Source organism: Lissotriton vulgaris, chromosome 1_2, assembly GCF_964263255.1.
Source record: "Lissotriton vulgaris chromosome 1_2, aLisVul1.2, whole genome shotgun sequence".
Classification (NCBI taxonomy): Eukaryota; Metazoa; Chordata; class Amphibia; order Caudata; family Salamandridae; genus Lissotriton; species Lissotriton vulgaris.
Window position 1 is genome coordinate 350,138,366 of NC_141686.1, and position 25,799 is coordinate 350,164,164.

Consider the following 25,799-nt stretch of genomic DNA (forward strand, 5'->3'; position numbering starts at 1 on the left):
AGAGACGTAGTCAGCTTCCTGGTAACAGAGAACGCGCTTCGCTATATAATATGGCGATGGGTTGGATGACGCATCCTCTTCGAAATCCACCACGCGTTGTGCTCGACACATTTTGTCAATTCAATATACCAACTCAAAGGTTTGTGTTCGAGGAAATGTGTAAGGTCCTTCGCGATCAGATAGCGGCCGACGCACCTGACGAGGTGCTGACCGCCCTGTCTGATCTTCAGCTTCAGTTCTCGAACGGACTGATAGTGGATACCAACGTTCGACGTGCTGTTGAGCGGTTGTTATCTTTTCGTCCCACTCCTATACCCCAAGCCTTGTTTGTTGAGGATGTTGAAAGACTGCCGGATGAATCTGGTCAGTTTCCTATGCGAGAGGTTCCACCAGTGTGGATGCCTGGTAATGCTGCGGCAAATCCCCCGATTCCGCAATTTTTTCAGAGAGTGTGGATACATCTCCCATGGAAACGCTCCGAAGTGTTGCAGGTGAAGCAATCCTTGCCTGACCCTCGCAAAAACCCTGCAGGGTACTACAAGGAATTATCGCAGCTCGTAGATGCTACGATAATGAATCTTGCCGATATTGATATGTTGTTTGGTAATGTTGTACCGCAACCGGTATGGGCTAAGATTCGTCAGGAAAACCATTCGAATGAGTTAGGTGGTGCTTGGGCTGCCATAGTAGCGGCGGATGCCCGACAAATTGGTGGGGCTAAACCCGAGCAGCTGGTCGCTGCTCTCCCTCAAAGGATAATAACGTTAATGAAAACTCTTATGCCAGCTATGAGGGTAAATTGGGACAAATTATCAGCTTGTAAACAGAAGAAGGAGGAGAGTGTCTCCGACTTCTTTACGAGGTTTGAGGAGGCATTCATCGATCATAGTGGTCAGGATATGAGTACTGAGGGTGGTCAAAGGTTGTTTGTCGATAAATTTGTTTCAAATTTACTGCCCGATTTGAGCAATAAATTAAAGAATTCAGAGAGTGCGTGGGCCGTTTCTACCTCAGCTCAGATATTGGCTACAGCGCAATATTATGAGAATAGAGAGAAAGAGGAGAACGACCATGCTGATAAAAAGACGAAAGAGCTAAAAACTAAAGTGTTGCTGCAACAAGCATATCCTCCGCGTTCAAATCAGAATACGTCCCAACAGAATAGATCGCAGTCGCAATCGAAACGATCGCAGTCGCGTAATGACTCCTCCTCCCAAAGATCATCGTTAGGGTATAATCAATGTGCTTATTGTAGACAGGAGGGACACATAAAATTCAATTGCCCTGTTCTGAATGATCGCAATAGTGGTAACTCGTCCAAAGGAGGTCGTGGTGGCTCTCATCAGGTATCACGTGGTAGGGGTCGTGGTGCTCAGAATGATCGTTCTGATAACTCCTCTAATTCTAATAACTGTTTCGATCAACGTGGATCATCGCAAGGACGATCTGCGCAGTACAATGTAGATGATTATTACGTCGATCAGGGAACTGACGACAGCAATTACTAGGACAGCCATAGACAAGGAGAGGGAGTGGTATCAGTTCCGGTTGATCAGAGAGGGCCTTACGTCGCAGTTGCTACATCGGGCGTCGTTGAGCCTTTTCTGTTGGACACTGGTGCAGCGAAAAGTTCTATCATGCATTTGAAACTCCCTGGCGCACCTTTGTCTGGCTTAACAAATGTTTCCGTTGGATTCTCTGGCGCCCCCGTTAGCAATCCAGTTTCGTGCCCTTTGCCCCTTACAATTGGGCCACGTGTGCTTCAAGCTCCGTTGATTTTGACTACTGGCTGTGGTGAAAATCTTTTGGGTCTGGATTTGCTTAAACGTTTGTATGCAACTTTGTATTGTTCTCCTGCGGGTGTAAAGCTTACGTTAGGAGAGAGGGTTGTCTCTCCTATGTATTTGTCTCTCGATAAGCTTCCACCGGAATTGAGTTCTCTTCCTGCGTCTTTGTGGGCAACAGGTCCCAATGATGTGGGCCTGCTTGACATCTCCCCTTATGTTGTTCAGTTGAAATATAATGTACGATTGCCACGTATTCCCCAGTATCGAATCTCTCTTGATGGTGAACGAGCACTGTTAGCGATCATTTATGATCTGATTGAGAAAGACGTTATTGAAGAGACTCGGGGAAACGTGTGCAACAGCCCTGTACTGCCCATTCTAAAACGTACTGATCCTTCGAAGCCACCTGTTTATCGTTTTGTTATCGATTTACGGAAGTAAATAAAATTGTGATTCCTCAGTTCCCCGTTGTGCCTGACATCACAGCGCTACTGACTCTGATCCCAGCTTCTGCATCGTGGTTTTCGGTGATCGACTTGAAGAATGCGTTCTTCAGCATCCCGATTGCCGAAGAGAGCAGAGACCTTTTCGGTTTCTCTCTCGGTGGACGCAGCTTCCGGTTCAAACGCGCTCCTCAGGGCTACTGTGAAAGTCCATCGATTTACAGTCAAGCCTTGAAAGGTCAACTGGATGCGTTTACGTTGCCGGCTGGTGCGGCCTTGATCCGAAACGTCGATGACTTATTGGTGGCTGCTGATACTCAGGACATTTGCAAGATTGCTACGGTGTCATTGCTGCAACATCTCTGCGTGTTAAATCACAAGGTGTCTCCTTCTAAACTCCAATATTGTTGTCAAGAAGTTACCTATTTAGGTCACTTATTGTCAAAGGAGGGAAGGCGATTGACCCCAGAGAGAATTGCAGCGATTGCCCGAATGGCTGTGCCAAAAACCCAAAGAGATGTGCGTGCCTTTCTAGGTATCACGTCGTACTGCAGGCAATGGATTCCTAACTTTTCATTGCTAGCGAAACCATTAGTGGCTCTTACGTGCAAGGATGTTTCAACTCCTTTACCATGGACGGAAGAATGTCAGAAAAGTTTTTCTGAATTGCGTGATTCATTGTGTTCGGCTCCTGTGTTAGGTACCCCTGATTACAGTAAGCCGTTCACATTATATGTTCATGAAAGAGAAGGTTGTGCTTTAAGTGTTTTAACGCAACCTTTTGGTGGTAAGCAACGTCCATGTGCATATTTTTCCTCGACCTTGGACCCAGTAGCTAGAGCATTGCCGAGTTGTTTGAGAGCAACAGCGGCAGCTGCGGTCTCCATCCGACAATCAGCAGGATTGGTCATGGATAATATGCTTACGGTGATGGTTCCACATGCAGTCGACACTCTTTTGAATCGTACAAAAACTCAGCACTTGACGAGTGCGAGGTTGTCTGGGTACGAGTTGACGTTGTTGGCAAGCCACATTCAAATAAAACGTTGTAATGTCCTGAACCCGGCAACTTTGTTACCAATTAGCTCAGAGTCAGATGAAATAACAGAACATGATTGTTACTTGAGGACGGAAGAGGAAACAAAAGGTCGAGTGGGCCTTAAAAACACCCCATTGGAAGACCCGGATGGAACACTGTATGTGGATGGGTCATGCTTTAAGTTGCCGAATGGCGATGTGACTACTGCTTATGCTGTTGTAACGTTGAATACTGTTGTTGAGACTGCAAGGTTGAATCAGAATTCTGCCCAAGCTGCAGAGCTGATCGCTCTCACTAGAGCGTGTGTGTTAGCGAAAGGGAAACGTGTGAATGTGTTTACCGACAGCCAATATGCATTTGGCGTCGCACATAGCTTCGGACGATTGTGGAGAGAGAGAGGTTTCTTGACGTCGCACGGTACGAAGATTCAGCATGGCCAGCTTGTGAATGATCTTTTGGATGCACTTACGTTGCCTAAGCAGGTAGCGATTGTTAAATGTAGTGCGCATCGTAAGGTGACGGATGATGTTGGTCGTGGTAATGCGTTTGCGGATGAGATTGCTAAGGAGACTGCCCGGAACCTTAGCACTCGAATGTATGTGACGAGTTCGGTTAGGTGGCCTACAGAGTCGAGCATGTGTGAAGACACTATTAAGAGTGTGAAAGAAATTCAGAAAAAGGCCACCGAGACTGAGAAGACGAAGTGGAAAGAGAGTACGGGAAAGTTGGATGCGAATGGTTGTTGGATTGATTTGTCGGATCAGAAAAGATGGTTGTTGCCCGATGCGTATGTACTGGCCGTTGTGACAATGGCACATGGGTTAGCACATATTAGCGCGAAAGGTATTTGTAAGTTGCTGTCCCCTGTGTGGAAGAATGACGGTATCACGAAATGTGCTGAACGCTTGGTTAAGAATTGTATGGTGTGTATAATGTACAATCCTGGCAAAGGAACCCCAACTCCTCCTGGTAGTTTTGCTCCCCCTTCATGTCCCTTTGAGGTGATTCAATTGGACTTCATCCATATGGAGCGATGCAATAACCTGAAGTACGTTTTAGTTGTGGTTTGCGCATTCTCCCGATGGATCGAGGCCTATCCTCTCAAAGACAATACTGCCTTGTCTACTGCGAAAGTCCTACTGAAGGAATATTTTCCTCGGTATGGAATGCCTAGAGTCGTGTGGTCAGATAACGGAAGTGAGTTTGTGGGAAGTGTGATGAAGAGTGTGTGTAAGGGCCTTGGAATTAATCAGAAATTCCATAGTGCCAATCATCCCCAGTCAGCTGGTTTGGTTGAAGGGTATAATGGCACCCTTAAACTGAAACTAGCAAAGATTCAGGCTACGACTGGTCTTTCGTGGCCTGACGCTTTACCCTTAGCGTTACTATCAACTAGGGCGACTGTACACTCCCGAGTAGGGCTTAGTCCCTATGAAATAGTGTTCGGTCGTCCTGCGAATGTCTGGGGGGTTCCTAGGCCAGGTATTTTCTGTGATCTTGAGTATCCAATGCTGATCGATTATCTTCATGACTTGACTGCTAAACTGAGGTTAATTCACCAACAGGTTCACGACGCACTGCCGACACAGACGGAGGGTCCAGGCCACCAGCTCCAGCCCGGAGATTGGGTGGTGACGCGGAACTTTTCGCGCAAGAACAACTTGGACCCGAGGTTTACTGGACCCTACCACGTTCTCCTTGCCACGAGGACTGCTGTTCGTCTTGAGGGACGGAAAAACTGGGTGCACGCCACCCACACCAAAAAAGTCCCTATCCCTTTGCCGGCAGACCCATGGGTGAGGAGAGGTATTGCATCAACTGAAACCGAAGGATTGCCGGCCTTTGTACCTTTTAGCGACGCACAACCTGTCGGAGAAACCTCAGTGCAGCAGAAAGACACTGTCGAACAATTGTCATCAAACGACTCAAGACCAGAACACTCAACTGATCAACAGGACGCTGTCTTTTCAACGGATCCTTTGTTTGGCGAGCAGACACGTCCTGGGAAAACCCGATACTTTTTGCGATCTAGCACTAAAGACTAATAAAAGATCCTGTTTTGCTGCATTGACAACTACATTATTCCGTTTTCCGTGATCAGTTTGAACTTTCATATTATTGTGATTATTCCTGTGTGTATATACATTGAGCTTCATTCCTTATACCTTTTTGCTTCCACAGCCGAGAGACATTGTTTTTGAATATATATATATTTGTGAAATAAAGACCGTAGGGCCGCGCGCGTACTTCCTTCTGGATAGTAGGTCTTGACGCTAGGTTAAAGACCGTCGGTTCCTGGGAACTCCTAGGGATTGACTACTGCTACACAGAACGAAGTGCGTCAAGAAACGTTGCGGACGGTCGTAGGTAATGGCATTTTCAAAGTTGATGGACTTGGAAGAAGCTCAGATACAAAGATTCAAGCTGCAGCAACTTAGTTGTACGAAATGTTTTATATTTCAAGTGTTTGTGTTATTCTTGACTGTTTCTGCATTCTTGGCGGGTGGGGTGTATTATATGATCTCTGGTTATCTATCTCCTGTTTTACCTACTCCTACACCTGATCCTAAACTTACTACTGTTGCTTCTCCCCATTCCTTTCATGTATTACCCGAACACGAGCAGGCTAGACGTGCAGAATTCCGCAATAATTCCTTTATTCAGCTCCTTCATCAGCATCAGTTAGTGGTTAACACTACTAATTGTTGGGTGTGTGGGTTGATGCCACATACTACGGATAAGGGAATTCCGTACCTGGTGTTACCGTATAGCTCCCAAGGGTCTGCTCGAGCATTTCAAACAATGTTTCGAAGTGCACTAGGTTTCCACCCCATTCGAGAACCACGTTCTCCCTACTCTGGTCCTACCTCGTATCAAAAACCTTTGTCGATAGCAATCGAGGACTTAGACAGCGATATCTATGATCCCTCGCTTATTCCCGAAGAAGAGGTGCAAGCTTACAGGGTCCTGAGTAGAGGCGAGTATAGTGTGTTCACTAGTGAAAAGCAGCTTAAAAGCTCACCTCCGATATGGGTCGTACCCCACATTGGTAATTTTTGTCTAATGGGTCATGGCCGAAGATCGAAAGCCCGACTTGGAGAGAGTGCTTGTACTGAAAATTACATTCTGCCGATGGTCTCGTCCCCTGTGTTCCTGGCGGCCAAGGGTACATACTTTATCTGCCATGATCGTGCATACACATGGTTGCCCGCTGACTTCATGGGCTCATGTTTCATTGCAAATTTGTTGCCTCCGACGTTCACTGTAGATGCCGATTATCATAAGACTAGAGTTGTGAGAGGCGTAATTAGCGAAGAGGATACTGCTGGTCAAGAGGCGGGAGACTTTTTCAAGGGTTTCCTCCCGTTTTGGGGACCTATGGTTAATAGTAGGAACCTGAGACAGTTGACTCGAGTGGTAGAATCGACAGCTAACATTACTGCCAGTGCCCTTGGTAATATCACCACAGAACTTCAGGCGGATAGGCTAATGACGTTACAAAACCGTATGGTTTTAGATGTCATCTTAGCAGATCGAGGTGGGGTATGTAAGGTGATCCATTCGAGCTGCTGCATTTTCATTCCAGATAATGCTCCGACTGTCTATCAAGCCATCTCTAAGTTGCATAAAATCTCTGAATCCATACACGTGGATGTAGGGGATTGGACGCTACTTGGGTGGTTTTGGGGCCTGATGTCGACTTGGGGTTGGAAGATTCTGATGATTATCGGAGTCGTTGTGGCGTTCCTGTTCACGTGTTGCCTTTGTGTGCAGTGCGGTCCTGCCTTATGTGGCCTCTGTGCTACAACGTGTATGAGACAGCCGCCTGTTACCAAGGGAACTCGGTTGGACAGAGCTATGCTACAGCAACATCTAGATGGTCTGATGAACATTGAGTATGATTTCGACTAGTGCTTGCCTACATGAGGGCAAAAGGAGCGTCTGAGGTTCCGTGACAATTGTAAGTGGTGTTTTCGACTCGTACGAATATGGTCGAGTCTGGTATCTACGAACCGCAAATGACGAGTTTAGTAAGTGTGCGCAGTTTCGCTGTGCTAACCTAAACCGTTCGTCTGTTACGTGGGTATTTCTATCTGTACCCATGGGTTCCATCTTAGATATGGCATCCATTTTGTCTCTTGCCCTCAAGTAGCCAGCGAACGGACGATGTCCGCTTCGCGACCCTGGGACTCCCAAGATATTTGCGGAAGACACATGTTCTTTGTAAGTGTCTTTATGATGAGGGGGATGCTACTGTAAAGCAGATGGCGCCGCTTGAGGCTCATCTTGCCGTACCGGCTTATTGTCTCAGCCGTGCATCTCATTAGGCACGTCCCTTTGATGCCTGTATTTCGTGTTTCTCGATACCTCCCCTTTTACACCCTTTCCGATTTCCCCACTGTCTCCGTCTTCCTCTACACCTGTTCTTGTTCCTATTTTCGATCTGTTTATTACTGATTGGAATGCACTAATGTTGGGAAGATGGGTTTTTACAGTCGGGAACCGCCAAATGTTTCCGCACTTATGTTCCGGGCCTTGTGTGTATCAAAGTAACCAAAGCGGCCCCTCTGGGGGATAATTGTGGGAACCGGGTCATAAACTTTTGTGTTCAATGTAACTCTATGGGAAAACCATGTATAAAAGGAGCGATCCACAGAACCAATTTGAAGCAGTCTCCCCAAGTTGCACGTGCTGTGCTTGTCGTGACTTCTGTGTTCCCTGCAGTAAATAAACCTTGAATCTTTGACGCCGAAGGAAGTGTCCCGTGTCTCTGTCACTTGTACGCCGGGACAGGTTACCCACGAAGGTTTCAGGTGTTGTGCCCTGGCACCGCTGGGTACTAAATAACCCAGTCCTTCAGGACCCTGCTGGACAGTGGCGAGACCACATCACTCATCCTCCTAGACCTCTCTGCCACCTTGAAATGAAATGAAATGAAAGAAGTATTTCTAGAGCGCACTGCGGCCAAGCGGCTTCCTGGCGCTAAGGAACACATCCAAGTCAGCCAAGGGGTCCGGGGGAAGTTAGTCGGGAAAAGCCTGAAGAAAGAAGAAAGTTTTTAGAGCTTTGCGAAAGTGTGAAAAGATGGGAATGAAGCGAATGGAGAGGGGGAGAGTGTTCCAAATCTGGGGAGCCCGCACCGAGAAGCGGGTGCCGCCGGTGCGGGATTTGCGGAAGCGGGGGACGTGAAGAAGAGAAAGGGAAGACGAACGAAGAGAGCGACAAGGGGCATGAGAAGAGATTAAAGAATTAATGAAGAGAGGAGCGGAGCGGGCATGCGCCCGAAAAGCCAAGCAGGCAAGTTTGAACTGGGATCTAAAGTGAACGGGGAGCCAGTGGAGGGATTTAAGGGCGGGAGTGATGTGGGAAAACTTAGGAAGACGGAAAACAAGACGGGCAGCCTGGTTCTGGATGGCCTGGAGCCGGCGGATTTCGTAGGCCGGGATGCCTACGTACAGGCCATTACCATAATCCAGGCGGGATGTGATGAGGGCAGAAATGATGGCTTTGAGGGCATCAACAGAAAAAAACCGGGAAATTTTTCGAATAAGACGGAGGGAAAGAAAGCAGGAGGAAACGACGGAACTGATGTGCGCATGCATAGAAAGATCATTGCTGATCTTAATACCCAAGGTCCGGACAGTGGGGACTGGGGAGGGGGGAGGACCGAAGGAAAGGGGCCAATGAGCAGAGGACCAGGGATTAGAGGGGCCACCAGTGAGAACAAGCTCTGTCTTGTCAGGGTTGAGCTTCAAATGATTGAAGCTCATCCATTGGGAGATAAAGACAAGAGTAGAGCTGAACTTGGGGAGAGAGTGAGTAGGAGAAGATAGATCAAAGACGAGCTGGAGGTCATCTGCGTAGTTATACACAGAGACCCCCAGACCGAGAAGAGAAGAAATAAGGGGGCGGATGTAAAGATTAAAAAGAAGAGGGGAAAGGGAGGAACCTTGGGGAACCCCACAAGTGACCGGGAGGGGGGGTGCAGCAAAATCAGAGAGGTGAACTGCCTGTGATCTGCCCTGAAGAAAGGACGCGATCCAGGAGAGGGCAGTGCCCTGAATGCCCGCTGCGCTGACACGGTCGAGAAGAATGGCATGGTCGACCGTATCAAACGCAGCGGACAGATCCAGCAGGACTAGGGCCTGGGGGAGATTGCTGTCGGCCTTCCCCTTCAGTTCATCCAGGACCGCAAGGACCACACTCTCGGTAGAGTGGCCTGGTCGGAAGCCAGCCTGGTGAGAGGCCAGGATGTTATTTTCCTCGATGAAATTGGAGAGACAAGATGTTACGTAGCTCTCAAGAATCTTCCCAAGGTAGGGAAGAAGGGAGATCGGCCTAAAGTTCGATGGGAGGGAGGGGTCCAGGCCAGCTTTCTTCAGGATAGGAAGCACAATGGCAGTTTTGAAGAAGAGGGGGACAGAACCCAGAGCCAAGGAAGAGTTAAGAAGGGTTAAAGGAGGGGTGGGGCAGCAGGTGTATAGGGTTCTGAGGATCCGTGCAGGTGCACAATCCGCCGGAGAGCCGGACTTGACCTTTACAAGAAGGTCACGGAAGAGCTCAGGTGAAATGGGTGTAAAATGATCCAGAACAGAGGATAAAGAGAGGACATGATCCGGTAAGTTGAGTTGAGATACAGTCGGAATGTTAGCCTTGATAGTGATTATTTTATTGATAAAATAATCATTCAGAGAATGACAGAGGGACTGAGAAGGAGCGGGGGACAGACTAGCACGGTCGGAGGTGGCGAGACTGCGCACCAGTGAAAATATCTCGCGTGATTTGTTAGCCGCGAGAGCTACACGCTCCGAAAAGTATTTGGATTTGGCCGCTAAGATGGCCAGTTTATAAGTATTTAAGAGGGCCTTGTAAGTGAGGCGGAGGGTGGGGCAATAGTTGCGGCGCCAGCGACGCTCAGAACGCCTGAGGTCTAATTTCAGGGATCTGAGGTCGCTGGAAAACCACTTGTGAGCGTCGTGGGGGCGAGCAGATCGGATCTTTTTGAGTGGAGCAGCCCGATCGCAGGCCGAGGAAAGCCAGATGTTAATAGCATCCGCCTGATTCTCCACAGAGAGGTCGGTCAGGGTGGGAGCCGATGAGGACAGAGAGGAAGAGAGATCGTTAAGATCAATCTTGTTCCAACTCCGGGCCCAGATGTTTTTGGGCAAGGGGGCTTTCTCGGATTGGCCTAGGTCGATAGAAAAGGAGATCAAAAAATGATCAGACCAAACGCAGGGGGAGATCCAATTAAGCGAGGGATTGCAACGCAAGGACCAGATCTGGTCCAGGGTATGGCCATGGGTGTGAGTGGGGGCCGAGACATGAGGGAGGAAATTAAGACAACGAAGGGTGGCAGAGAAGTCTTTAGAAGAGGAGTCCTCCCTCGGGTCACCCGGCCAAAAATTGAAGTCCCCGAGTAGGAGTAGCGAGGAGTTATTTACAGCCAAAGTGGCCAGGAGGTCCTGCAGGGTAGACACAAATGATGGCATGTTTAGCGGGGGGCGATACAGAAGGATCACCGTGAGGGGAACAGGAAGCTTAAGCGAGCGGGCCACCAGGAAGTCGACACCAGGGATGCTAGGATGCGGGAGGAGCTGGAATTGCAAGGAGCGGCGGACTATCATAGCCACTCCACCACCAGTTTTGCCATCAGGGCGGTCAGCGCGGAGAGCATAATAGGTGCTAGGGAGAATAGCCAGAAGGTCAGGGAGGGAATCCGAGGAGAGCCAGGTCTCAGTAAGAAAAAGGAAGTCCGGGGAGTCAGTGACCAAAAGGTTAAAGAGAGCGGTTTGATTTTTTATAGCAGATCGAGTGTTGAGAAGAAAAGCAGAGGCAGCGGGGAAACCAGGGGAAGCGCGAACAAGGGGAGGTGAGGAAGAGATTAAGGGAGGGGAAATGGGCAAAACTGGGCTAGTGGGGGAGGGGACATGAATACCGTGCAAAGATAAATGTTTGACTGTGGAAGGAGAGAGAGGGGTAGAAGCGGAAAAGGAGGAAAGTTGGACAGAAGAATACATCAGAGGAGGGGCAGAGTCTGTGGCCCCTGGTCCCGGCCCGTCGCGGACGGGCGCAGACGGGCTTGCCTTAGGCGCGCCTTCGGCGCGCAAACGGCGCGCCCGCTGCGCCCGTCCGCTGCGCGAACGGTGGAGGCACATGATTAATAGTGAAGTTTAGGGGGCGTGGCCAAAAGTGGGCGTGGCCGGGGGAGCGTCCGCTGAAGGCGGCAGGCGATAGGAAGTGATGCCACGGCAGCGTCAAGCTCGGCTGCGCGGGAGGGAGGGACGAGGGCAAGGTCCCTGAGGCAGGTAAGCAAAATGTGGATTAAAAAGCGCGATCAAGCGCTGCAAAGTGAGAGTGGAGGGAGTTAAAAACAAAAATGAGGCTACGAGCTCCCGCGGAAGGCAAGGGAGTGATCCTGTTGAGGGTGAGCTCTTAATCAGCTCCTAAAAAAGCGTCCCAAGGGGGCGTGGCCAGGAAGTGGGCGTGGCCGCGATCAAGCGCTGCAAGGTGGGAGTGCAAGGAATTAAAAACCAAGTGAGGCTACGTACTCCCGCGGAAGGCAAGGGAGTGATCCTATTAAAGGCGAGCTTGTAATCAGCTCCTAAAAAGCGTCCCAGGGGGGCGTGGCCAAAAGTGGGCGTGGCCGGGGGAGCGTCCGCTGAAGGCGGCAGGCGATAGGAAGTGATGCCGCGGCAGCGTCAAGCTCGGCTGCGCGGGAGGGAGGGACGAGGGCAAGGTCCCTGAGGCAGGTAAGCAAAATGTGGATTAAAAAGCGCGATCAAGCGCTGCAAAGTGAGAGTGGAGGGAGTTAAAAACAAAAATGAGGCTACGAGCTCCCGCGGAAGGCAAGGGAGTGATCCTGTTGAGGGTGAGCTCTTAATCAGCACCTAAAAAAGCGTCCCAAGGGGGCGTGGCCAGGAAGTGGGCGTGGCCGCGATCAAGCGCTGCAAGGTGGGAGTGCAAGGAATTAAAAACCAAGTGAGGCTACGTACTCCCGCGGAAGGCAAGGGAGTGATCCTATTAAAGGCGAGCTTGTAATCAGCTCCTAAAAAGCGTCCCAGGGGGGCGTGGCCAAAAGTGGGCGTGGCCGGGGGAGCGTCCGCTGAAGGCGGCAGGCGATAGGAAGTGATGCCGCGGCAGCGTCAAGCTCGGCTGCGCGGGAGGGAGGGACGAGGGCAAGGTCCCTGAGGCAGGTAAGCAAAATGTGGATTAAAAAGCGCGATCAAGCGCTGCAAAGTGAGAGTGGAGGGAGTTAAAAACAAAAATGAGGCTACGAGCTCCCGCGGAAGGCAAGGGAGTCATCCTGTTGAGGGTGAGCTCTTAATCAGCTCCTAAAAAAGCGTCCCAAGGGGGCGTGGCCAGGAAGTGGGCGTGGCCGCGATCAAGCGCTGCAAGGTGGGAGTGCAAGGAATTAAAAACCAAGTGAGGCTACGTACTCCCGCGGAAGGCAAGGGAGTGATCCTATTAAAGGCGAGCTTGTAATCAGCTCCTAAAAAGCGTCCCAGGGGGTGTGGCCAAAAGTGGGCGTGGCCGGGGGAGCGTCCGCTGAAGGCGGCAGGCGATAGGAAGTGATGCCGCGGCAGCGTCAAGCTCGGCTGCGCGGGAGGGAGGGACGAGGGCAAGGTCCCTGAGGCAGGTAAGCAAAATGTGGATTAAAAAGCGCGATCAAGCGCTGCAAAGTGAGAGTGGAGGGAGTTAAAAACAAAAATGAGGCTACGAGCTCCCGCGGAAGGCAAGGGAGTGATCCTGTTGAGGGTGAGCTCTTAATCAGCTCCTAAAAAAGCGTCCCAAGGGGGCGTGGCCAGGAAGTGGGCGTGGCCGCGATCAAGCGCTGCAAGGTGGGAGTGCAAGGAATTAAAAACCAAGTGAGGCTACGTACTCCCGCGGAAGGCAAGGGAGTGATCCTATTCAACACCATCTGCCACAAAACACTAGGCGCACGCCTCCACGCCGCAGGGATCCTAGACAAGGCTCTGGATTGGACCACCTCCTTCCTCTCCAGCAGAACCCAGAGCGTCCGCCTCCCCCCATTCCGTTCCAAAGCCTCCGAGATCATCTGTGGCATACCACAGGGATCCTCCCTCAGCCCGACACTGTTCAACATTTACATGGCCCCGCTCGCACACGTAGCCTGACAGCACGACCTCAACATAATATCCTACGCCGATGACACTCAGCTGATCCTCTCCCTCATCAAGGACTCCATCACCACCAAAGCAAACCTCCACAAAGGAATGAAGGCCATCGCCGACTGGATGAAGACCAGCCGTCTGAAGTTGAACTCAGACAAGACGGAGGTCCTCATCCTCAGCTCCAATCCTTCAGCCTGGGACGACTCCTGGTGGCCAACGGCACAGGGGGCAGCCCCGACACCCACCGACCACGCACGCAACCTGGGAATCATCCTCGACTGAACGCTCTCAATGACCAAGCAAGTCAACGCCATCTTCTCCTCCTGCCTCAACACCCTCCGCATGCTCCGCAAGATCTACAGATGGATCCCGACAGATACAAGAAAGATAGTCATCCAGGCCCTCGTCAGCAGCAGACTCAACTACCGAAACGCCCTTTACGCGGGAGGCCCCACCAAGCTCATCAAACTACTACAACGCATCCAAAACGCCTCGGCACGACTAATCCTCGACGTAACACACCACGGCCACATCACCCCCCACCTGAGAAACCTGCACTGGCTCCCTGTCAACAAGAGGATATCCTTCAAGCTTCTCAACCACGCACACAAGGCACTCCACAAGACTGGCCAAGCCTACCTCAACAGACGGCTCTCCTTCTACATCCCCCACTGCCAGCTTACCTCCAACGACCTCTCACTCGCCACCGTCCCGCGCATCTGAAGAACAACCACCGGTGGGAGATCCTTCTCCGACCTCGCCGCCAAGACATGAAACACCATCCCACTGAGCCTACGACAGACCCAAGACCTGCTGACCTTCAGGAGGATACTCAAGACCTGGCTGTTCGATTAGTAGCGCCCCCCCGTCCCCCTCCCACCCCCAGCAGACCCCACGCGGGTATGTAGTGCGCTTTAAAAATGATTGATTGATTGATAATAGATGAAATGACAACACTTGCTAGAGCAAACATCTTCTCAAAATTGGATATGAAGACAGATGATGACATTTGTAGTTCCTGATGGAATAAATCAGTATTACACAATGCCATTTGGTCTGGCCCCTCCAGCAGCCATGTTCCAAAGAAGGATGGCAGAGGAGGTGAATGGTCTCCCTGAAGTTTTGATTTTCCAAAACAATGCTTTAATTTTCGGCAAAGATTTAGATAACCATATGCGTACACTTAGAATATCTTGAGAGCCTTCCTGAAAAGAGGTTTGAGATTTAAAAAAAAAAAAAGATAAGTGTATGATTGGATGAATAATTTGGGCATGTGGTTTCATTTAAAGAGATTTCACTATGGTCTGGCCTGTTGACAGTCACTAAAATACCTGTTCCAAAACACTGTGACCAACAACTTGAGTTTAAGGGAATTGTGGGAGGGATGGGCGGAAATAGAAGCTATGAGGCTTTAGGAGTTTATCAATTGTTCTGGTTTATTTGTAGTTTGTAGAGAAAATCATGAGTTCTTCTTGAGCTGCTGTCCCGGCGGGTGATCGGAGAGTCTCTTCTGGTGTGTGTTCCTGTATCCTGGTGATTCCTGATATCCCCTTTGACTGTCCGTCCCACAGATGGCTTGAAAGTAAAAGAACAAAAAAAGGACAACGAGACTCAGGTTCTCAGAAAATTACTAGGTCAGGAGATGGGAAAGTGCCCGTCACCACACCACGTTGTGCATGAAGTGGGGGTTAACGCCTATTTAATACGGCCCTGGGCTTAATGGCCCCCCGTGTAGGTAATTCAAGCCGAGTTACTCAGGAGTTATAGGAAGAGAATCACCAGAGACGAGTAATAGCCCAAGACATCGGTAAACGGTGAAAGAAAAATAAAGGCAGACACCAAGGAAATATCCTCATGAAAGAAAAGACAATATGTGGCTTACTTTGGTGCAGTACAACCACCCCTAGACTTCCTCCCTGTACCTCAATATGCTCTCCCTTTCTAGCTTGGTGCAGTACAACCACCCCTGGACTCCTCCCTGTACCTCAATTTGCCCTCCCCTTCTAGCTTGGTGCCCTCACTTCTCCCGGTTCGCTCACTGTCCTACGTTTTCGCACCTCCTGGGGGAGGTGGGGGATCCACCAATTCTCGCTCCACTCCTCTCCTTCGTCCGGGTTATCATTGCCGTCGTCGTCCCGTTTTCTCAACGTCTCTTCCCTCTTTTCTCCTCAGGCATCCTGCTGCTACAACTCGATGCACACTCCGGCCTCCTCCTCATCGGGTCTCTCCGTGTCTTCAGTCTCTGCCTTTTCTTTTCTTGTCGGCCTTCCAGATTGGTCCTTCTCTGTAAAGCCACCTCCTTCTCCGTAAAGCCACCTCCTCATTGGGTCTCTCCGCGTCTTCCATCTAAGCCTTTTCTTTTCTTGTCGGCCTTCATGATTGGTCCTTCTCCGTAAAGCCACCTCCTTATTTGGTCTCTCCGCGTCTTCCGTCTCCACCATTTTCTTTTCTTGTCGGCCTTCCTGATTGGTCCTTCTCCGTAAAGCCACCTCCTTCTTCCTGCAAGATGAGGTCTGGTGCAACAGGTTAATTCTTGCCGCCCTCTGGTTTTCGGTGGAATCTCCGGTTTCCATGACGGGTAACAGGGGTTCAGGACCCTACTCTCGGGGTCCTCCTCACAGGAATGTATGAATTTTATTCAACATGTACTGAAAATGTTGCGGTGATTGCTGAACCACTTCACAGCCTTTTCAATAAGAAGGTTTTCTTTATCTGGGGTTGGGGACAGGAGGTTGCATTTGCAGAGATTAGGGGAAAACTGCTCAATGCAGCACTTCTGAGTCCATATCTACCAGGCAATGAGTGCTCTATCACTGATGATACTGGTAGCATTGGCAATGGCGCTGTAGTGACTCAAGGCAAAGGAAATGAGGAATGTGCAATGGCATCACACACACTGCGACCACATGAACGTAAACACTCGACCATTGAGTGTGGGATGTCGGACTGCGCGTGGGCAACTGAAAAGTTTAAGTCATCCTTGTGTGGGAACAAGTTCATAATATGAACCGATAATCAACCTCTTTTGAATGGTAATAATGTGAACACCAGCAGGCTACTGCCAGCTTGGTGAGGTTACGTTCAAAACTTTTGAAACATAATTTTGAGGTCGAACACACTGCAGGAGAGAGGAACAAAAATACTTATTGCTTGCCCCAACTGCCCTGGGGGTAGGAAGATGTGGAACATAAGAACAAAAAGAATGACTGTGAGTTTGTGGAATGTATTGCTGCAAGTATTTGTTGGCCGGGTAAAGACTGTGTGTGGGGGCAAAATTATAGAAAGACATTGGATGAAGATTCTATTTTACTGAAAGTGATTCATTTCATGAGGAAAGAATGGCCCAATGAAAAACGATTTGTTGTGTGAACTGCAGACCGATGGCCAAGTTCATTCTGTCAGGGGGGAGCCATGAAGGACATTTAGGTGTGATATCTGGCAACAAACGACTGACAATGCAATATTGGTAGCCTGCCATGGACAGGGATGTGGAAAAACCCATTGGAGAGAGTTACCAGTTGTTTGCAAAATGATAAAAGGATGATATACAGAGTTCTGCTTACAACAGAAGTGGGTTTTCCTGTGGGGCAATGAAAGTAATGATTTTTTAGGTCTGTTTCAGATGCTTCCTGTGCATCAGAAATTTGACATTGTGCTTGTGGAGTATGATTTATACATGGAAGTGAGGGTTTTCTGTGTGAATTGGTTTCGGATAATGGTGTACAATTTGTCTTGAGGGAGATGAAGCAGTATTTGGATGGAACTTGATTCAAGATAAATGTGTTAGTCGTCATCACCCACAGAGTAATGGCCAAGCAGAGAGGATGAACAGATTGGTCAATCAGGGTTTTTTCATGGCCGGTATCAAAGTGGAAGATGCTTCAAGGGCTATGCTTTCAGCTTATCGCAACACACTGCATGGGACCATTTTGTGCAGAGAGGCGGAAATTTGCATGATTTGGTCCTAGTAATGTGCACTGAAATGTCTAAAGAGGGGCTGAGACACAATAGCTATATAATGAAGGAAGAAAGATTAATTGGGCTTCAAAAGATACATATGATGCTGTAAAGCTATTGTTCGCACAGACATGATCACAGAGCCAATAATCTTATGCAATCATAGTACTCTGGAATTACTGAGGGAATCAGATGCCAAGTTCCCCTAAGTAATTCCACATATCTCAGAGCAATCACCATTTACTTCGCCCACCCTCCAGAAGAGTTTCTTTAAATGCTGATATTGCCGACTTAGAGGGAGGAAAAAGTGAGGGTAATGTAATAGGAGACATAATGGCAGACATAGCCTAGGCCTTATAATGGGGCCCATATTAGATAAAATAAACACAAGATAATATATCACCCAATCCTGTATACTGTAATACAACTAACTCGGCTTGATATTCAGACCACCTTGTACTGTGCACCTAACCCTACAGACCACTTAATCTTGAAACCTCTTTGAACTTGTACGTTGTTCTACACGATGTAGTATGATATAATACAGCCCGCCCTCTCTGACCTGCAGGCCCCCCAGTTCTATGTACATGCACCTACACACGTCAGAAAAACGACCACTTCTTATCGAAGGCTCAGAGGTGCCGCGGGTCTTACCCTCCCCATTCCACCACTACAGACCTGACTTAGGGATCACTTGTCCTCTTCACACTGCCTTCCTCTCCTTCTAAGCGTCAGACCCTGACTGACCCAGAAATCCTCTTATATTCTGTGCACTCACACATCACATAGACCCAGCCCCATCTCTAAAGTGCTTTAGTCTGCACTAGCAACAAAAAAGGGCAATGTTACTCTCAGTGAATAACACCTCACTTACATCTCACACTTAGGGGATGGTGAGTATCGCGGAGCTTCGATTGAAATCACAGATTCTGCCACTAATTCCTCAGAGGTCCTGAGTCCGGAAAGGGGCTTCTCATGCGCGGACCAGAATTCAGGTAATTTTTCATGTGCAAAGTTCCATTTCTTAGCCTATCACTGAATGGGAAGGAGAAACTCCTTTGCAAAAATAAAGGCGATACCAGGTACATGACCGCTTCTAGTGTACTCAAGGCCCTCCCCAAAGATACCAGTCCACACAACTCAGACTTGGCCCCCTTCAGATCTTACTAAAAATCTGGAAAGATCCACTTTGGAGATATTTTATGCTACATTCCCTCAGAACTGTACAAGTTACTCGCCATTCTGCATGTTAATTCAGTACGAACCAAATACCTGGGATGGCTTTGAGCAGCAATCCATCTGCGTCTGTATTTCTTCTCTCCAGTGGGTCTCTAGCGATAGCTCCATCAGTATCAGCAGCATTCTGTGGCAGGAATGATGAGGCTCCAGATGGGCCCTGCAGATCAGCACATGTCGGTTGTAGGTCAGAGTTCTCATCTCGGTTCTCAGGGCCCAGTGGTTCTTGCTTGTAGTTCTGATCGTAGTCTTCAGGACTCGGTGGTTCTAGCTTGTAGTTCTGATCGTAGTCCTCAGGACTCGGTGGTTCTAGCTTATAGCCGCGATCTGGACTGGGTGCCTCAAGGTGCATTGGTTCGGTCCTGCAGTTCTGATGTGGTTCATGTGCATCAGAGAGCATCTGTTGCAGGCAGGTGATGTGCTGTAGACTCTGGTCTTCTTGAAATGCTGGGTGTCTGCAGACGTTTTGCCGTTGACCGTCACCATCAAACCACAACAACTCTTGCTTCAGGTGTTCAATTGGTCCCTCCCCATCTGGGAGCACTGGTTGTCTGCAGGGGTTTCGCTGTGGCTCATGTCCCTCATGAAACAGTGGCTGCAGGCAGACGTTCTGTTGTGGGCCCCAACTATCTGCATACAATGGTTCCTTCTTCACGTGCTCCTCTTGTTCGTGTTCCTCTGGTTCTCGTTGTATGCACTGGTCCAGCTGTGGTTCCTGCCCGTCATCAAACACTGGTGGAAGACGAAGGCTTGGCTCACTTGGGATGACTTGAATATCTGGAGGAGGGCCCCTGGAGACAGTACCGTCCTGCCGTGGTCCAGGGCCAGCCGAAGACAGAGGTTGGAGGCACTGGCTCTGCTTTGGTTCATGCCCATGAGGAGACAGAGGTTGAAGACACTGATTCGGCTGTGGATCACGACCAGGTGGAGATGTCGATTGAAGGCATGGGTTCACCTCCTTGGCCCTGAGTGAAAGATTGATCGGAGGGGACCTGCTGAGAGGACAATCTCTAACTACCACGGGACCGGCCATCTCCAAAGACAAACCCCCATTTACAAGGTGATCTAGACCCTTTGCTATCCAGATTTGCTCCATAAGCCCAGCGACTCTTGACGGCACGTCCTCTAGGGTATTCTGCAATTTGTCCAGTTTGGCTTCTAACTGCTCCAACATAGATAAAAGGATCATGTTAGGCAGGTTCCCCGATAGTGGTTCCATCTCACAGTCTCTCTGAGCATCAGTTTGGGATCTTGAAGAAGGCACATTATGGATAGGAGAAGACGTGAGTGTGGCTCTTACGGGTTCAGGTAAACACTGCACTTCTCCTATTTGTCTTGGAACCCGCCTTTTCTCCATTCTGAAATTCTGATGTTCAAGTCCTCAGGTCTCTGTGAAGGGGAAGAAAATAGAAAAGACAACACATTATCACACGACAATTATGTCAAAATACTCCTTCCTGTCTCATCACACGTTGTTTAAGCTTAAGTTAAACATGCATGTACATTTTTTAAGTGGTGGATAAGCTAATGGCTCGAAAGAACTAAATTGTCTCAAGAGCTGGAGAGGATCTACCCTGCTCAAGATCTGGCTGTCCCCGAGGACATCAGGAGTTACCCTGCTACACATCTAAACCCGCTCAGAGCTGCCCTCACGTGATATGGTGAGATTTCATGCAGGTCCGCTCTGCCCTGCCAGAGAGGACTCCCTATCCAGAGCTGATCTGTTAAGCTTCAAAATGTATCAGTATGACCTCATCAAACCTAACCCTATAATTTAACGGACTTATTATGTTTTAGTAATTCTTTTTTTTATTTTTTTTATTAAAACTTGGTAAGTATTACCTTAATAGATATTCTCTATGAAATTGAGCATTGAGGAATAATAGATTTAAGGTCCCAGATAAAAATACAAATTTGCTTGTCAGAAGCTACCTAGGCCACGTAATCTCTGCTGATGGGGTCTGCCCCGAAGATGAATCAATTAAAGCGACACAGGAAATACCTAGATCCATAAAGAAAGAAGAGGCACTCACGTTTTTGGTGAGAAACTTTCTATTCTCAGTTTGTACCTAATTTTCTTGTGCCATGTGAGCCCTGCTGAGGAAGGGTGCACACTACGTGTGGAGTAGGGAATATGAGAAGAATTTGCAGAAGTTAAGGAGAGTCTTGTGAATGCTCACAGTCTGAATAGTTTTGTCCCATTGCGTTGTTATGGACGCCAGAGACAAGGGCCTAGGAGTGGAACTGAAACAGCGGCATGATCGGAAAGCAAGTCATGATTGCCTTTGCATCTAGGGCTTTGCAGAGGCTGAATGTAGACATTCCAGAAGGAGCCCTTGGCCATGCTTTGGGCTCTCAAAATAAACATTCTTGTGGAGTGTAGGAAACTGTAAGTAGAGGATGTTCGACTAGTCCAAACTGGACCCAACCTATGCTGCTGCTACAAGGTGCCTGCTTTCTAATGTCAAATAAGGGGCAATCTCTTTCTGGCGTTTAATATGATACATGCACAATGACACGACTCACAGACCCTACCAGACCGAGAAAGCACTGTTGATCTTTACTTTCAAGCTCTACATATTTTGAGCAAAGAGTGAAAGAGCGCCCATCTTCGAAGGCTAGTAGGCATCAAGCCATTAATCATTATGACAATTAATAAGCAGAACTTTTGTCTTCTCAGCGTTTCACTTTAGTTTATTGCAACCCAGCCTCTGCTATAGACAGGCAGGGTTTGGTGGAATGTGAGGTGAGCGGAGAGTTAACTGTCTAAACACAGCAAGATCTGGGTGTCGTCAGAACACATAAATGCTCTAACACCTTTCTCAAGTAAAGCTTCAGCAAGCGGGATTACATAGCTAGTGAACAAATGGGGCGAGATTGAGGACCCACGAGTCACTCTGGAATTGCATGCAATGTGTTGTACGGAAAGTTGCCCAATCTGGCGATACATGTTCAGCCTGTAAAGAATGAAATGAACCTCTTTAGCGCCTAGCACCCGATGCCCAAAGCCTCAACAAGATGGAGTACTCAACTGTGGGACGACAGCAGAGAGATCTAATGAGAACAAAGCATTGGCTCCTGCTCCCATTTAAGCTCATCCATAATCGGTAGAGGCACTGTCTCTGTATTGTGTGATGGCCTTCAATCATGCCCTAGTGTCCTTGAGAAAGTAGTTTTGCTACAAACCTTTACACCAGCTAAGAGCAAAAGAAAGTAACGATATCGGTAATAACTTTTTTTAAACCAAGGAATCTGCTTCTAGCTTCCAGAACAAGGGATTCACAGGGGTGTCTTTAAGAGGGGCAGGAACCATACCATTAACAAATAAGTGGGGAGTAATGGCAGAGGTACTGGACCAACTGAGAGGTTCAGATGTTTTGTTACAGGATTGATGTTGTTCAGCTAACCAGATCTAGTCACCTCAAAAGGAAGTTGCAGAAGTCTCAGGGTATAAAGTGGAGAGCTCCCTGTGTCAAATAATACTAGGTGCTGAAGTGGTCTCTACCGGCGAAAGGTATGTGAATCAATCTCCCCATTAAGGTTTTAATTTTGTTGTGTTGCACAGTTGGTGCCACAGTGTGAGAGTGAATTGTAAATTGAAAGTTTCTGTGAAGCTGACATACAAAGGGACACAGATGAGTTGGAAAACTAGATGAAGTCATTGTAGGAGGCGACAAACAAACAGATTCTCTGAGAAAGAGCAATAACCCCGCCACATAACTTAGTTGGGGAAAATAAATATAATATTTCAGTAAAGGAGGAGGCCTTAGAGAAGAGGTCCTGAAGGAATAACATCAGGATCGAGGAGTATATATGCGCGAAGAAGGGGAAGACAAGTAAACATGTTAGAGAAATGTTGCATACAATCCTCCACCAGAGATGAAAAGGCTTGAGAATGACGAGGCTATGCCACTATGAACGTTTGGAGACAGCTGCTTATCACCTCCCCTCCCTCCCTGGACTCACCTCCTCTCTACACCCTGGACTCACCTCCCCTCTCCACCCCCTGGACTCACCTTTTCTCAACACGCCTGGACTCACCTCCCCCCTCCACCAGGACTCACCTTCTCTCTACACCCCTGGACTCACCTCCCCTCTACACCCCTGGACTCACCTCCCCTCTATACCCCTGGACTCACCTCCCCTCTACACCCCTGGACTCACCTCCCCTCTACACCCCTGGACTCACCTCCTCTCTACCCCCTGGACTCACCTCCCCTCTACACCCCAGGACTCACCTCCTCTCTACATCCCTGGACTCACCTCCTCCCTCCCCCCTGGACTCACCCACTCCCCCCTGGACTCACCCACTCCCCCTTGGACTCACCTCCCCTCTACACCCCTGGACTCACCTCCCCTCTTCACTCCTGGACTCACCTCCCCTCTTCACCCCTGAACTCACCTCCCCTCCCCTCCTGGACTCACCTCCCCTCTACACCCCTGGACTCACCTCCTCTCTACACCCCTGGACTCACCTCCTCTCTACACCCCTGGACTCACCTCCTCTCTACACCCCTGGACTCACCTTCCATCTACACCCCTGGACTCACCTCCTCTTTACACCCCTGGACTCACCTCCTCACTACACCCCTGGACTCACCTCCTCTCTACACCCCTGGACTCACCTCCCCTCTCCCCCTGGACTCACCTCCCCTCTACACCCCTGGACTCACCTCCCCTCTACACCTCTGGACTCACCTCCCCTCTACACCCCTGGACTCACCTCCTCTCTACATCCCTGGACTCACCTCCCCCCCTAGACTGACTTCCCCCTACACCCCTGGACTCACCTCCCCCCTACACCTCTGGAATCACGTCCCCTCTATAGTTAAACATGCATGTACATTTTTTAAGTGGTGGATATGTTAGTCAGTTATTTGGATTCGGAAGGATAGAGGAGGAAAAAAGGTTTGTGTTTAGATAGCGCTTGTTACTCCCAATGGGGTGTTGAAGCGCGCTACTTCGGAAGCCCATAAAGGACTAGTGGTGAATTAATATGGTGAAATGTGAAAGTAATCTGAGTGGTGGATATTAGTCAGTTATTTGGAGTGGGAAGAAAGGTTTGCATTCATATAGCACTTGTTACCCCTGATGGGGTTAACGCATTGAGCCAGAACCATAACTGAACTTTCAACTGTGTCCCTGGGGACTCACATTGATACTAGACAAGGTGTGTCTTGGCTGTACAGCACTTCACAATGCACGCGAGTGTGGGTGTGGTCTTGGGTCCTCTGCCAATGATTAGCATTGTGCTGCTCTGATGTCAGCGAGCTCATTTGTCACCGGACTGTCTGGCCACTGTGATAGGCGCACGCCACGTCCTCATCGTGGTCGGCGCACGCCCAAGCCACAAAAAACACACACGCTTAATAGTAGCCCAAAAATTTGCCCCCCAGCCAGGCATGGGTTTTTCCCTCCCAATTGGAAAAAATGTCACCCAATATGGCAACACTATCTGTAACTCTTGAATAGATTCACTTCCGGGTGACCGGAGGCAGCTCCGCGCGGAGGATGTTTAAAGCCTCTTTGTTTTCTGAAAGTAACATAACACCAACACATTCCTTCTTCCGGGTCAATCGCGGCAGAGTCAGCACCAGCAGCGGAAGCCGAAGGGAGCATTCGTCTCAGGACAACATTACCCCGCCCCCTCCCTCTCACAATGTCTGCTTCCAGGTCCGAGGTGGCAGAGTCTCCTCTAGTACCGGATCCTGCTGAGCTCCTCAGGCCTGCAGGTAGAACAGTGTCCGGGTCAGCGGGGGTAAGGTCATCACCAGCAGTGGAGCCCAGCCTCGTCCCCTCTCTTCCTGTGAGCCCGGGCTGCAGGCACCCTCACTTTCAGCCGAGGTAAGTGAGCCTCTCACAAACATCTGCAACCTAAGGAGTGTGAATGTAGCCTGGGTTGTACTGACCTCACACCATCATCAGGAGGTGCAGGGTGAAGGTGTACTGACCTCACACCATCATCAGGGGATGCAGGTGTACTGAACTCACACCATCATCAGGGGGTGCAGGTGTACTGACCTCACACCATCATCAGGGGGTGCAGGTGTTCTGACCTCACACCATCATCAGGGTGTGCAGGGGGCAGGTTTACTGAACTTGCAGAACATAAAGGCAAAACTGCAAATGCAAAGCTCTTTAAATAGGCAAATAATAAAAATAGTTTTAAGATGTATCCCTGCACTCTTCTCTGTTTCCACACAGGATTGCATGCTTCCTGTGCAGGAACATACCTGGTTATGGGACTCTGCATGAGACAAGGAGGCCAGTAGCTCCTGTCCTTCCTTGTTCGTCGCCATTCCAGGCTGAGGAACTGGAAATAGCGCTATTCATGGGAGGAATTACTGGCCGGAATCACACTTAATAGTCAGATGCAAGTGGTGTGGTGTGTTCATTGAGAATAGCAGACATGCGCAGTCCAGAGAGGGAACTGTGTTTCTAGTTGCACTGAGTAAGATGCAGTCATCTCCAGTTCCTGCTAGAAAAATCCTAGTCTGAATTCAGCCTCAACAGTAGGGCCGACCAGGGATGTTGTTGCCACTGCAGGGTTCTCCAGGAGTGCACACCACCTCATGGTAGACAGATACACAAAGTGATTGGTTATGTGTCACTTGTGAGTCCACCATCCCAACCTCTAGCTCAGTCAGTCAATAAGCTTTATTCGGTTGAAACAAAGCAACCATAAAAGCACAGTACAAAATTTTAAATACATTCATTACAATACATAATAAAAAGGGAAATACTGTATCAAAGAATAAAGTTAATACAACAAAAGGAAGAAAAATAAATAAAAACCTCATTCGTTATAAAAAAGATGCAACCCTCAATGTCTCTTGGTGAAAACAATCTATTCATGGAGGCTTTTCCACACTTAATACTGTCTCCTCCGCAGTTCTCCTAGTGTAGACAATAAATTCATGGGTGTTACAAATGGGCTTCAGAATGTACGGGAGTCCAAAGTTCGTAAAACTTATTCAAGTAAAGACCAACCCCAGGCTTCAAGTCGTTATTAACAGGCCATTCAGAAAAAATGATTACTGATGGGTATGTTAAAGTTGGTGGGTATATGGCCTCTATTGCCTCTACAGTGGTTCTTTTCTACGTTTAAACGTACAGGGGGCAAGTATACGGTTCTAGGATAGAAGTCTCTCAGTTCCCTAGTAACTATAGGGCCGTCTTCTATTTGTGGCTGCCAGCCTTGCAG

The 25,799-nt window shown here is 48.9% G+C and overlaps 1 protein-coding gene across 1 annotated transcript in view; it reads right to left on the minus strand.

Annotated features, from left to right (window-relative positions):
- The window catches only part of LOC147736766 (uncharacterized), a 54,934-nt gene that overhangs the window by 25,723 nt on the left and 3,412 nt on the right, over window positions 1-25,799 (minus strand). Inside the window, exon 2 of the mRNA XM_086953472.1 lies at window positions 18,632-19,984. Within this exon, the coding sequence (XP_086809598.1) occupies window positions 18,632-19,952 (1,321 nt within the window). The 5' untranslated portion in view covers window positions 19,953-19,984. The remainder of the gene's footprint in view (window positions 1-18,631; window positions 19,985-25,799) is intronic.